The sequence below is a fragment of the Chiloscyllium punctatum genome, chromosome 12 (assembly GCF_047496795.1).
Source record: "Chiloscyllium punctatum isolate Juve2018m chromosome 12, sChiPun1.3, whole genome shotgun sequence".
NCBI lineage: Eukaryota > Metazoa > Chordata > Chondrichthyes > Orectolobiformes > Hemiscylliidae > Chiloscyllium > Chiloscyllium punctatum.
The window spans coordinates 22412466-22426106 of NC_092750.1; the positions used below are offsets into that span (position 1 = coordinate 22412466).

At 39.7% G+C, this 13641-nt stretch overlaps 1 protein-coding gene across 8 annotated transcripts in view; it reads left to right on the forward strand.

Annotated features, from left to right (window-relative positions):
• The window catches only part of pbrm1 (polybromo 1), a 100595-nt gene that overhangs the window by 66560 nt on the left and 20394 nt on the right, over positions 1 to 13641 (forward strand). For all 8 annotated transcript variants that reach the window (XR_011962011.1, XM_072582067.1, XM_072582072.1 and 5 more), the window contains 3 exons: positions 653 to 863; positions 4175 to 4373; positions 5094 to 5255. Coding sequence is in view for 7 of the 8 variants with exons in the window: in XM_072582067.1 (XP_072438168.1) it covers positions 653 to 863; positions 4175 to 4373; positions 5094 to 5255 (572 nt within the window). In the remaining variant the exon portion in view is untranslated. The remainder of the gene's footprint in view (positions 1 to 652; positions 864 to 4174; positions 4374 to 5093; positions 5256 to 13641) is intronic.

The following is a 13641-nucleotide window of genomic DNA, read 5'->3' on the forward strand; positions in this document are numbered from 1 at the left end:
GGCTGCATTGTCTGTTTTTCTAATATTGATGCCCTGAATTTAATTGGTCCATGTTGGTTTAAGTAGTCAATAATGTTAAATAATTAGCATAAATCAGTTACTCATTCTGCAGTCGTGCACTCTTTACACCTGTTCATTTTCACTAACATAAAAATTACTTTGTAGGAACTTACAGTTGTTGGCATGAGTAGTATAACATCAAATTCAAATGCTAGTCCTATTTAATATATAAACTTCATAACCCTGTTTTTGATAGGCTTTATCCATTCTTCATTGTACCATTAATTTGAGCATTTACTTGTGACCATAAAGAGGGAATTAGTGTCACAAAGATACACTTATTCTACTTTTTCAGATTAGATAGATCTGCTGTTTTTAAGTATCCCTTCCATGTAAAAAGTGGCAAGGAACATGGAAAAAGAAGGAAAATAATTAAGAGAAATGTAAAGCAGAAACTTGTGTTTGTAAAACACCTTTCATCTTTTAGTTGTCCCAAAATCTTTTGTTGCCAATTAAATAAATTTAAAATGTAGTGACTGGTGTAAAATTACAAATGAATACTTATAAGAATTTTACTTTGTGCAGAGTGTAATATACAGGTCTTGTACATGACAGTTCCTGGTGAAAGTAGAAATTATATATATTGTTCCAGGAAACTTATTGTTCCCCAAAAGGAACCATCTCCTCTTTTGGATAAGAAAATACAGGAGTTAGAGATGAAGTTTGCTGAGTTTGAAGAACCTGATGAAGATCATGAAGAATGTATTGAAGAAGAGGTTGAAACTGCTGAACAACCCTCGGTGCCTCAGTTACAGACTCCTGTAACCAATGAAATGGAAATAGCTCCATATACACCTCCACAGGTACAATACTAGGATCTTATTGGGAACCTCTATGGGTGCAGGATTATGGAAAGGAATAATAGAGTTCACAGAATCACTAAAGTGTGAAAACAGGCCATTTGACCCAACAAGTCCACACCAACCCTCCAAATAGCAACCCACCCAAATCCAAAGAAAAATCATACATTTACAGAAGCTAAAACACCATGGTGAAGAACTGAACTTTAAAAAGTTCTATGTTTGTGAAACATAAAAATGTTAGGGTACCCTGTACATTTACAAATTTTTGAGGGTAAACATAAACTCATAAACCTGAATAACCTCACCTAAACAACCGTTTCAAAATTTCAGTATCTACAGTACTAATAAAGGAATTCCGAGTCTACTGAATTAGGTTTTGCAATTGTGATTTTAAAATAGTTGTTTGTTTAATAATTAATCAGAGAAAGTCTCAATCTTTTTACCCACCACCATTCCGTGCTGGTATGACCAGTCTTGTTCTTTTTGCATTATACGTACAAAGTTCTGCTCTGTATACTCCCCTGATGCAGATATAGAAATGTGATAACATATAAGGTCTTTACATTGTCTAGTTAGGACTATACTTCCCGTTGTGGCATTGGTTTGCAGGGTCATCAAAAGCCAAATGGGAAGAAACCTACTGTCCATTAACAGGATGGTGCAGAGTATAATAATAAGCTTCATTGGCATGATTCAAAAATGTCACACCTGAAAATAAAATCTATTTCTTTGGCCAACTTGGAAACATGTTCCTGGACCAGGCAGTTCATGTTTCTCCGCAAAACTGTTTATAACTCAACAGCAAACCTGACTCACCCAAGGAATCGTGAACTGCTGTAGCTGTTGCTATTGGTGAGATTCAACCATTTGGTTTCTGTTGATTTCAGCAAGCCAGTCCTACAATGAGGACTATTATCCTAACTAGACAGTACAGAAGCTTTGCATGTTCCAAACAGAACATTGATTTGTTTTTATGAATTATATGAATAATTTATATTTTCAATGGAGTATTACCCAGAATTTCTAAGTTTTAGCTACTTTTGCTGGGGAAACTACATAAATAATTTACTGAAGTGAATGGTGAAAAGGTCAAAGGTGGGTTATCCGTTGTTTAAATTATACAGTTCTACCTCTGATTTGCTTGTTTGCTTTGTGTTCATTTTGTTTTTTTTTAATTAAGTCCTTAATCAGGTTTTCCATTTATCTTGTATTTACATATGAACATTAGAACGAGGAGCAGGAGTAGGCAATTTTGTCCCTCAAGCCTACTCCACCATTTAATACAATTGTGGCTGATCTCATCCCAGCCTCATCCATATTCCTTCCATAACTCTTTAACCCATTACTGATAGACAGATTTTAAATCTCATCCTTACATTTACTCAATGTCCTGGTGTCCTAAGCACTCAGGGATAGTGAATTTCACAGATCCATGAACCTTTGAGAGAAGTCATTTCTCCTCATCTTTGTTTTAAATCTATCGATACCTATAGAAGTTCCCCTATGAGCCGAAAACAATGACCTCTCTTTCTGGATTATCTCACAATGGTAGCCTGTTCTCTGCCTGCTCTACTTTGTAAATCCCTGTTAGCATATTTGGTATTTTAGTTATATCTCCTATCATCCTCCTAAACAATTGATTCTCTAGCAAATATAGGCCTAAACAGTTCAATCTTTCCTCATGCGAAAAGTCTTTCATCACTAGAATTAATCTAATGAACCTTCTCTGAACTACACCCAATGCAATTCCAGCCTTCCTCAAGTAAGGGGAACAAAACTGAGCACAGTATTCCAGATCAGTCTCAAGAATGCCTTGTACAAACACAATAAAACTTCCCTGCTTTTATACTTCATTCCTTTAACAATAAATGCCAAAAAATCTATTTGCCCCCTCTATTACCTGCTATGCATACAACTTTCTGCGACTCATGCACGAGGACATGCAGATCCCTCTACACCAAAGCATTTGAAGTATCTCCATTTAGATAATAAGTTGCCTTTTTATTCTTCTGATCAAAATGGATAACCTCATACTTATCTACATTAAACTTCATCTGCAAAATTTTGGCCAATTCACCTCTATCCATATCCATTTGTTAAGTTCTTATTTCTTTATTGCAGCTACTTCTCCACCTATTTTAGTCTCATCTGTAAATTTGACTCTGATGCATTTGATCCCTGCATCCAAGTCTTGAAAATAGATTATAAATAGTTGGGGCCCGAGGAACGAAATCGTTGGCACCCAACTAGTTATATCCTGCCTACTAGAAAAAGACCCACTCACTGTTTTCTTTTGGTTAGTCAATCCTTTATCCAAGCTAATAAATTACCCCTAATGCTATATGATCTTACCATGTGTATTAACCTTTTCTGCAGCACCTTCACAAATGCCTTCTGAAAGTCCAGACATAGGACATCTGCAGTACCCCAATTGTCCACCTTGCTTGTTACATAGAGTTATACAGCCAAGCACAACTAATCCCACTTGCCTGCTCGTGGCCCATATACCTCCAAATTTTTCCTATTCATGCATTTACCCAAACATCTTTTAAATGTAGTAATTGTACCTACATCAAACTCTTCAAAAATCTCTAGCAGATTATTCAAATATAATTTATTCTTCATAAAACAATGTTAGCCGTGATGGATTGCATTTTGACTTCTCAAATCTCCCATTGGTACTTTCTTAATAATGGATTTAACACTTTAATCTCCAACTTAGAAGTTATATCCCCAATGTTTAAGTTATACCTCAAACAAATGAATTATGGAATTAGAGATTCACAACACAGTGTGCATTTGGAAATAGAATCAGCATCTACCTTCTTTGCCTACAAGATATCAAGACAATTGGACCCAAAAAACTTACAAAAAAGATGTAATAATCTACTAAAGGAATTCCTTCAAGGGAAAAAAGTATATCAAATTTTAAGGGCAATAATAGAAGAAAAAACTTGATATAGTTCACTAGTGGGATGTGGGTGTTGCTGACTGAGTCAGCATTTATTGCTCATCATTAGTGGCCCTTTATGTGGTAGTCAGTCTTTTTTTTAATTCAGTCACTTATACCCTTACATCATATTCTACAATCTGTCCAATTATCCATTTAGTTTAGATTTAATGTTCAAATATTGTGTAAGACCTTTACTTTTATAATGTACTTATCGAAGGTGTGCAATGTAAACTGAATGCATGCTGAAGACCCATGGAATATGATTTTACCAAACTGATTGAATAGAGATCATATTTGAAGGATCTTTCTCATTGTCCTCTATATGCTTATCTAACTGTCATATATTGCTTACATATAGTCAACCCCTAAATCCATTAAGGGTACTAAACAGAAGGAAGGAAAGAGGAAGACCAACCCAAGTGGCTACATCTTGTTTAGCAGTGAAATGAGAGCTGTTATCAAAGCCAAGCATCCTGACTTCTCTTTTGGAGAGCTGAGTAGGCTTGTGGGTACAGAATGGAGAAACCTTGAGGCTGTCAAAAAAGCAGAGTATGAAGGTAGCTCATTATTTATTCTTTATAACAAAGAGATTCACAGTGTATGTTTATTTTTTTTAAATCAAGTGACTTTGACAAGTCAATGGCCAGTTGACTCCTAAATTAAGTTACCTGATACAGTCACCCAGATACAGTTATGGTACGTATCTTTGCATTTCATCCACTTCAAAGTATTGCTATTGCAATGTTAAGGTTAATGCCAGTTACCTGAAATGTTAAACCTCCTTTCTATGTGCAGAAAGGCACTCTTTAAAATGTTTCAAGTTTGCTGACCAGCAATGTTTGCTCCCTGCCTCATTTGTTTATCATTTAAATTAAAGATTGAAAATTTTAATATATCTACCCACTGTTTTGTAAACTGCATTTTTCACACAGATGTAGAGTTTACAAGAAATGCAATGTGGTGTTGTTTTCCTTTCTGTTCATCCACTGCCATTAACTACTTTTGTCAGTCTAGTCTGAAAGTTGTGCCTGGTTGGGAGGGAAGTATGGTATCCTCCCTGGGAATTATTCGGTAGAGGTTTGTAATCCATTTATTCCTCGATGGATGGATCTATACTTAAACTTTTGACAAAATAACCCTTCGGGTTTTGAATGTAGGTTAGTCTTTGTGAATATATTCATTGAAGCTTTATCTCATCCATGCAAATTTCTAATTCTGTGCTGTAATAAATAAAATGAGTGGTGTGCCCATGTGAATATACGTTCGTGTTTTTTCAGAGCGGGCAGCAAAGCAGGCTGAGCAGCAGGAGAGAGAGCGTGCAGCTCAGCAGCAGCAATGTGCCTCCCCACGGGCTGGTACACCTGTAGGTGCCATCATGGGGGTAGTACCACCTCCTACACCAATGGGAATTCTCCATCAGCAGATGACCCCTGTCACAGGTAGCATACAAGAACTAGCTAAATGGCAAAGGACTAAAATTCTATTGAAATTGCTTTCAACCAAATTTGGGGTGGGGGGTCATTTTGCTGTTTTTTTACATTTGCAAGGTTTTCATCAGTTCCATGGTGGTTTACCAAAATTACATGTAGCAAGTCTCTCTCTAGGGTCACATATCAGAAATTATTAAAGTTTAAAACAGTTTTCTTAGATTTTCTGATCCAAAGTGACGATTTTAAGTTGCGTATTCATCTCATGTCTTGAAAAGTTTAAATTATTGCATCAAAATATTTTTCTTGGAAATACTGTAAATGTCAATGCATTCAGTGATATTGCAAACATGTTTTTAGCAAATGTTTATGAAATATGCACAATATAAAAGAAATCAATGGAGTTGGATGCTTGGTAAGAACACCTAGAATGAAAAGTAAAAATAAGTTGGTGCAATAAGTATTTCTAAAGACCTGAGGATATCATATTTTCAGATATTTGGAAAAATTAATATTTAATCCTTGTATTTTGTAAACAAGGTCAAGAACAATGTGATGTAACTTACAAGCTGTTGCTAACCATTGCTAAAGATTAACCATATGTACAAGAATTTTTAATTCATTTGATTAAAATTGTACATTGGTTGTAATCTGGCAATATTTCTTCCCTCATTGTTATCTTCCACATACATAGGAATAGTCCAGTCATCCAACAGGACAATTGCAGGGACATTGACCCTTTAAAGATCTTTTTTAACCAAGGTCAGGTTAAGTCACATGATTCCGTTTGCTCAGTTATTTTGCTGTTCATTTTCTGTTATCATCTGCTTTGGTTATATGGTTGTTGATTGTTACCAAACTTAGTATGCTTTTGTCACAACAGTGTTCATTCCTAGAATTTCTCTTTATTGGGTGTTTGCCATTTTGTCAATTTTTAGATAAATAGGCTATGTTGGGCTTCAGCTTTCTATTTTAATTGTAGCAGTTTTTAAAACATTTTGTGATTTGACATATTCAATCCATGCTCTTGCAGCAATTTGTAAATAGCACTTCCATGGTCAGTGAAAACAATTCTGTTTCATTTGATGAGTTTTTGACTAAAGGCAAGATTTTGGCTCATTCCTGATTCGTAACCCTGAGCTGTTTTATTTGACAGTTTTTTTTGTTATTGGTGATTTGCCATTGTCTTCCATTGTCCAGGGCAGGGTGAAGAGGCAGGTCCCAAGTTTACCTCAACCAGACAGGACTTGAACCTATACTATTGACATTATTCTAAACCATAAAGTAACCATCTAGTCAAATTAAGTAATGCACTCCCCCCAGAAAATAGAATATGTGACATAAAATCACAAAACATGATTTTTGCACAGACTATCTAAATATTAACATGAAATCCCTACTGCTGATATTTAGTTTTTGTCTGTTAGTTTTTCTACTGAGCAGTCAGACATAGATTGCAATCAGACTGTTTTTACAAAATTCTCTCATCAGTAGCTTCATGAAATTTTTTCTCTAATTACATTGGAGGTGGAAAAATGCGCACGAATTCTTGATGCTGAATAAAAATTTTCTATTGTCATGCACCTGATACCAAGATGGTGAATGAGTTAGCTGACCTCAAAGATCTGATACCTTCTTATCTAACTGTGTCAAAGTAATTGGCTCATCAGGCTGGCCATCAGCAAATATGATACTGTATTAATTTCTGCTTAACAAGTGGCTTCTTAAATTACAGGATCCATGTAATACATTTCAAGACTCTAAAATTTTCTTCCAATTTTCTTGCAACACACTGAAGATATACTCATCATGGAATAAATTGAACAATAAATGATTATGCAGTATTTTACCAAAATTTTGACCATAACCAATCAAATATGCCATTTGTTTTTGTTTCAATACTTGAAATCAAATACACGTGAACATTTTTATTTGCTCTCATTTCTTCTTGTGTAGGAAGTGCTTATATACACGGTAGAAGCAATCTGACTCATTATGTAACAGCACTAGCTGCAATAGCTTCTTGTATTGATCATATTCATACACTGATCTTTTATCCTGATTGAGCAGCCAAATTTGTCCAAATACAGCTAAAGCTCGACTATTGAAAGCAATATATAGGACTGAATTTTCATCTGTTTTTAGTAAAACCCAATTTGCATAATACCATGGCTCACAAACTATATACCCAACCCATGTCATAATACATTTTCCAAGCCATGACAGAGTGCCAAAGCCATATTAGGCTGGTTAGAAGGCCTAACTCAGTACTCCAACACAATAACCAAACTCCCCACTTTTTTACAGTGCTCCCTCCTCTAAATCTTACCCATTACACCTTGTCAAGCTATTATGAAGGCCAACAATGTGGTGACATTCATTTCAAGGCAATTTGAGTACGGAAGTAAAGATGTTTTGCAGTACTTATACAAAGCCTTGGTCAGACCTCACCTGGAGTATAATGTATACTCTTCGACACCTTGTATAAAAAAGGATGTAATTGCCAAAGATGAATGCCACTGAGGTTCGCCAGATTAATTTATGGAATGGCAGGCTTGTCTCATGGGAGAGACAAGAAGTGCTCATGCCCGAAACGTCGATTCTCCTGCTCCTTGGATGCTGCCTGTCCTGCTGTGCTTTTCAGCAACACATTTTCAGTTCATGGGAGAGAGCAACAAATTGGCCAAAACAATTGGCAGGCCTGAGGTTTGGGAGCTGTTTAGAATTCAGCAAAGGAGTACAAAGGAATGAATTAAGCAGGGGAATGTAGAATATGAGAAAAGTTAGCAGGAAACAGACAAATTTAATCTAAGAAGTTTCATAAGTATGTGATGAGAAAAAGATTAGAAAGATTCCTTACAGTTAGAAGAGGGAAAATTACAATGAATAACAAAGAAATTACAGAGCAACTAAAGTGTTTCCCCCCCCACCCAAATCGCACCCTTCATCTCCTGCTAACCCCACTGTATGTGAGCTATACAGTTTCAGATAATCTGTGCCATTCTGCCACTCTTCTGTGCACCCAGACACCTATGGTACCCCATGCCTCCTCTATAATTACCTTAACCTCTCCAATCATCACTGCTCTCCCATGCGATATGTTTCTCCCACAGTCATTCATAAGTATACAATGTATATGTTCCTCAGAAGCCATGCGATAGGTTATTTGTAAATAATTAAAAACACAAAACTTTTAACAATCTAAGAAAATGCTGAAAGCAAATGCAATATCATGGACAAAACATACCAAAGGAAAAGTATAATCCTTTAAGTGCCAATTAGGTTTGTAAACAGACAAGAAATCACATCAAATTACACACTTTGTAATTACAGGCTCATTAAACTTGCAGTAGTTTTCAAACCACATGTTGAGTGAAGCTTTTGAAAACCAAGCCAAACATTCAAAACATAGCATCTGTCATAACAAAAAATTCTAGCTCCATTGACTGAACAGATGACAATTTCCATTTCAGTACATTGTCTGTCAATCGGTAGAGGGTGACCAGGTTCAGAATTTTTTTTTTCTCCCTTCATCAACAAAGTATTGGAGAGGATTCTGAGAGACAGGATTTATGATTACTTGGAAAACCATAATTTGATTAGAGATAGTAAGCATAGCTTTGTGAGGGCAGGTCAGACCTCACAAACCTTACTGAATTCTTTGAAGTGGTGACAAAACACATTGAAGGTAGAGCAGTGAATGTGGTATACATGGATTTTAGCAAGCAATTTGATAAGGTTCTCCATGGTAGGCTCATTCAGAAAATAAGGAGGCATGGGATATGGGGAAATTTGGCTGTCTGGTTACAGAATTGGCAGGCCCATAGAAGATAGAGGCTGATGGTAGATGGAAAGTATTCAACCTGGAGCTCGGTGACCAGTGGTGTTCTGCGGGGATCAGTTATGGGACCTCTGCTCTGTGATTTTTTTTATAAATGACTTGGATGAGGAAGTGGAAGGTGGGTTAGTACGTTTGCTGATGACACGAAGGTTGGTGGTCTTGTGGATGGTGTGGAGGGCTGTTGTAGGTTGCAATGAGACATTGACAGGATGCGGAACTGCGCTGATAAGTAGCAGATGGCGTTCAACCTGGAAAAGTGTGAAGTGATTCACTTTGGAAGGTCGAATTTGAATGCAGAATACAGGATTAAAAGAAGGATTCTTAGCAGTGTGGAGGAACAGAGGGATCTTGGAGTCCATGTCCATAGATCCCTCAAATTTGCCTCCCAGGTTGATAAGGTGGTTAAGGAGGCATATGGTGTGTTGGCTTTCATTATCAGGGGGATTGCATTTAAGAGCTACGTGGTTATGCTGCAACTCTATAGATTCCTGGTTAGACCACACCAGGAATATTGTGTTCAGTTCTGGTCGCTTCATTATAGGAAGGATGTGGAAGCTTTAGAGAGGGTGCAGAGGAGATTTACCAGGATGCTGCCTGGACTGGAAGGCATGTCTTATGAAGAAAGGTTGAGGGAGCTAGGGTTTTTTTCATTGGATCTAATCCGGCTAAAATGGCTATCACAAGGGAAATCATTTTAAGGTGAGTGAAGGAAGGTTTAAGGGAGATGTCAGAGTTCGGTTCTTTTCTCAGAGTGGTAGGTGTGTGAAATTCACTACCAGCAGTGGTAGTAGAGTCAGATACATTAGGGACATTTAAGCAACTCTTGGATAGGCATGTGAAAGTTAGTACAATGAAGAATATATGTGTTAATCTGATCTTAGAGTAGGATAGAAGACCAGCACAACATCGAGGGCTAAAAAGGGCCTGTATTGTGCTGTGCTGTTCTATCTTCGAGGAGAAAGTGAGGACTGCAGATGCTGGAGATCAGAGCTGAAAATGTGTTGCTGGAAAAGCGCAGCAGGTCAGGCAGCATCCAAGGAGCAGGAGAATCGACGCTTCGGGCATAAGCCCTTCTTCAGGAATGGGGAAAGTGTGTCCAGCAGGCTAAGATAAAAGGTAGGGAGGAGGGACTTGGGGGAGGGGGGTTGCAAATGCGATAGGTGGAAGGAGGTCAAGGTGAGGGTGATAGGCCGGAATGGGGGGGGGGGTAGGGCGGAGAGGTCAGGAAGAAGATTTCAGGTTAGGAAGGCGGTGCTGAGTTCGAGGGATTTGACTGAGACAAGGTGGGGGGAGGGGAAATGAGGAAACTGGAGAAACCTGAGTTCATCCCTTGTGGTTGGAGGGTTCCTAGGTGGAAGATGAGGCGCTCTTCCTCCAACCATCGTGTTGCTTTGGTCTGGCGATGGAGGAGTCCAAGGACCTGTATGTCCTTGGTGGAGTGGGAGAGGGAGTTGAAGTGTTGAGCCACGGGGTGGTTGGGTTGGTTGGTCCAGGTCCCAGAGGTGTTCTCTGAAACGTTCCGCAAGTGGGGAGGCAGCCTGTCTCCCCAATATAGAGGAGGCCACATCGGGTGCAGCAGATGCAATAAATGATGGAAGGATCCCTTGGGGCCTTGGAGGGAAGTAAGGGGGGAGGTGTGGGCGCAAGTTTTGCATTTCTTGCGGTTGCAGGGGAAGGTGCCGGGAGTGGAGGTTGGGTTGGTGGGGGGTATGGACCTGACGAGGGAGTCACTGAGGGAGTGGTCTTTTTGGAACGCTGATAGGGGAGGGGAGGGAAACATATCCCTGATGGTGGGGACCGTTTGGAGGTGGCGGAAATGACGGCGGATGATATGCGTATATGGAGGTTGGTGGGGTGGTAGGTGAGGACCAGTGGGGTTCTGTCCTGGTGGCGGTTGGAGGGGTGGAACTCAAGGGCGGAGGAGCGGGAAGTGGAGGAGATGCAGTGGAGGGCATCGTCGACCACGTCTGGGGGGAAATTGCGGTCTTTGAAGAAGTAGGCCATCTGGGTTGTACGGTATTGGAACTGGTCCTCCTGGGAGCAGTGCGGCGGGGACGAAGGAATTGGGAATATGGGATGGCGTTTTTACAGGGGGGCAGGGTGGGAGGAGGTGTAGTCCAGGTAGCTGTGGGAGTCGGTTGGTTTATAGTAAATGTCCGTGTTGGGTCGGTCGCCTGAGATAGAAATGAAAAGGTCTAGGAAGGGGAGGGAGGAGTCTGAGACGGTCCAGGTGAATTTGAGGTTGGGGTGGAAGGTGTTGGGAAAGTGGATGAACTGTTCAACCTCCTCGTGGGAGCACGAGGTAGCGCCGATACAGTCATCGATGTAGCGGAGGAAAAGGTGGGGGGTGGTGCCAGTGTAGCTGCGGAAGATGGACTGTTCCACATATCCTACGAAGAGGCAGGCATAGCTGGGGCCCATGCTGGTGGCCATGGCTACTCCTTTGGTTTGGAGGAAGTGGGAGGATTGGAAAGAGAAGTTGTTCAGGGTGAGGACCAGTTCAGTCAGTCGAAGGAGGGTGTCAATGGAAGGGTACTGGTTGGTACGGCGGGAAAGGAAGAAGCGGAGGGCTTTGAGTCCTTCGTGATGGGGGATGGAGGTGTACAGGGACTGGATGTCCATGGTGAAGATAAGGCATTGGGGCAGGGAAGTGAAAATCATGGAGGAGGTGGAGGGCGTGGGTGGTGTCCCAAACATAGGTGGGGAGTTCTTGGACTCAGGGGGACAAGACCGTGTCGAGGTATGCAGAGATGAGTTCGGTGGGGCAAGAGCAGGCTGAGACAATGGGTCGGCCGGGGCAGTCAGGTTTGTGGATTTTGGGCAGGAGGTAGAAACGGGCGGCACGGGGTTGTGGGACTATGAGGTTGGAGGCGGTGGATGGGAGATCTCCTGAGGTGATGAGGTTATGGATGGTCTGGGAGATGATGGTTTGGTGGTGAGAGGTGGGGTCATGGTCAAGGGGGCAGTAGGAGGAGGTGTCCGCGAGCTGGCGTTTAGCCTCAGCGGTGTAAAGGTCGGTGCGCCTAACTACTACCGCGCCTCCCTTGTCTGCCGGTTTGATAGTGAGGTTGGGGTTGGAACGGAGGGAGTGGAGGGCTGCATGTTCCAAGGGTGAGAGGTTGGAGTGGGTGAGAGGGGTGGAGAAGTTGAGGTGGTTAATGTCTTGGCGGCAGTTGGTTATGAAGAGATCGAGGGCGGGTAAGAGGCCAGCATGGGGTGTCCAGGAGGATGGGGTGTGTAGTTCTAACCAGTTGTTTTAAAAATCGGCCAGACAAGAAAAATTACATTAGTAGACATATTTTTATATTTTTTTTCTCTGTATTATGGTACTTTCTCCATTAGAAGATTACAGTTATGGATATAATGCTGAAAAATGGAAGGGTCAACATACTGATAAAGGACAGATCCCTAAGATGAATTCTGGCATTAAAAACTCATCTGTACTACACTACGACAGCTAATTGCGACATTTGAATGTAATATTGTTTCCAATTCCTCAGCTAGTTTCCATTTTCTTGAAAAATTCTCAAACCTGGCAAACTTTGAAAAATTCTCAAATTGGCAAAACCCTGCATCTTCAGATGAAAATACTGAGAGGGAAGAAATCCAATCCATGTCCTCCATTTTAAAATAGGCAACTGAACCTCAGCCAGGGTGGTATCCATTTTGTTTCTAGAAATTCTATACCCACAAAAGTACCACTGGAAAATGGTTTGGGGTTTGGAATGCAGAGGAAAATCAGAGTTCCTCCTCAGAAGATTAAGTATAATAATTCACACACCAAAATGCATCTCTGCACTAGGCACAAATTTTGCCCACATTCTTTGTAATAACTATTAAAAATGTTTCAGTAAAAATATTTAATAAAAATTAGCCAAATATTTATGTAGTCACAAAATTGACACCACTACAATATTTGAAACAAAACTGAACCATTTGAAATGTAACTGAAACATTTGAAACGTAACAATCTTCAGAATATTTACAACTGTTCAGTTCATAGTTTGATTGAAGTGTATATCGTCTGTATTGAAAATATAATTAAATACCGTCTGAGGAAAGAAACATCACTAGCAAGACCAATATTTGTTGTCCACATATAATTGACCTTCAGAAAATGTTCGTAGCCTTCTTTTGAAATCACTACCATTCTTATTGTAACAGTACTGAGGGCATTAGGAAGGCAATCCAATGTATTGACCTTACAACGATGAAATAACAGCAATATGTTGCTGGGAAACCATCACCAAGAATCTCCATTAAGAACACAACTGGAAAATTGATTATTTTAATCAATCCAAACTTCAATCCTAATTTGAACCTTTTTGTGCAGAAATGAATGTGCATAGTTTTGGAAGGATGATTTTCTTTGACTACAAGTTTCGACTTGTAAATAACCATATTGATATTTCTTTGATGCCTCCAAGAACCATGAGTGAACATTATATGTTTTTTTCAAATTTTGCTGATTTTGATATGAGAACTTGTTGGTTGGCATAGACTTGGTGAGCTCAAGGTTAAATGCTGTATAGCCCTAACTTGTGGGATTTTTTTCAC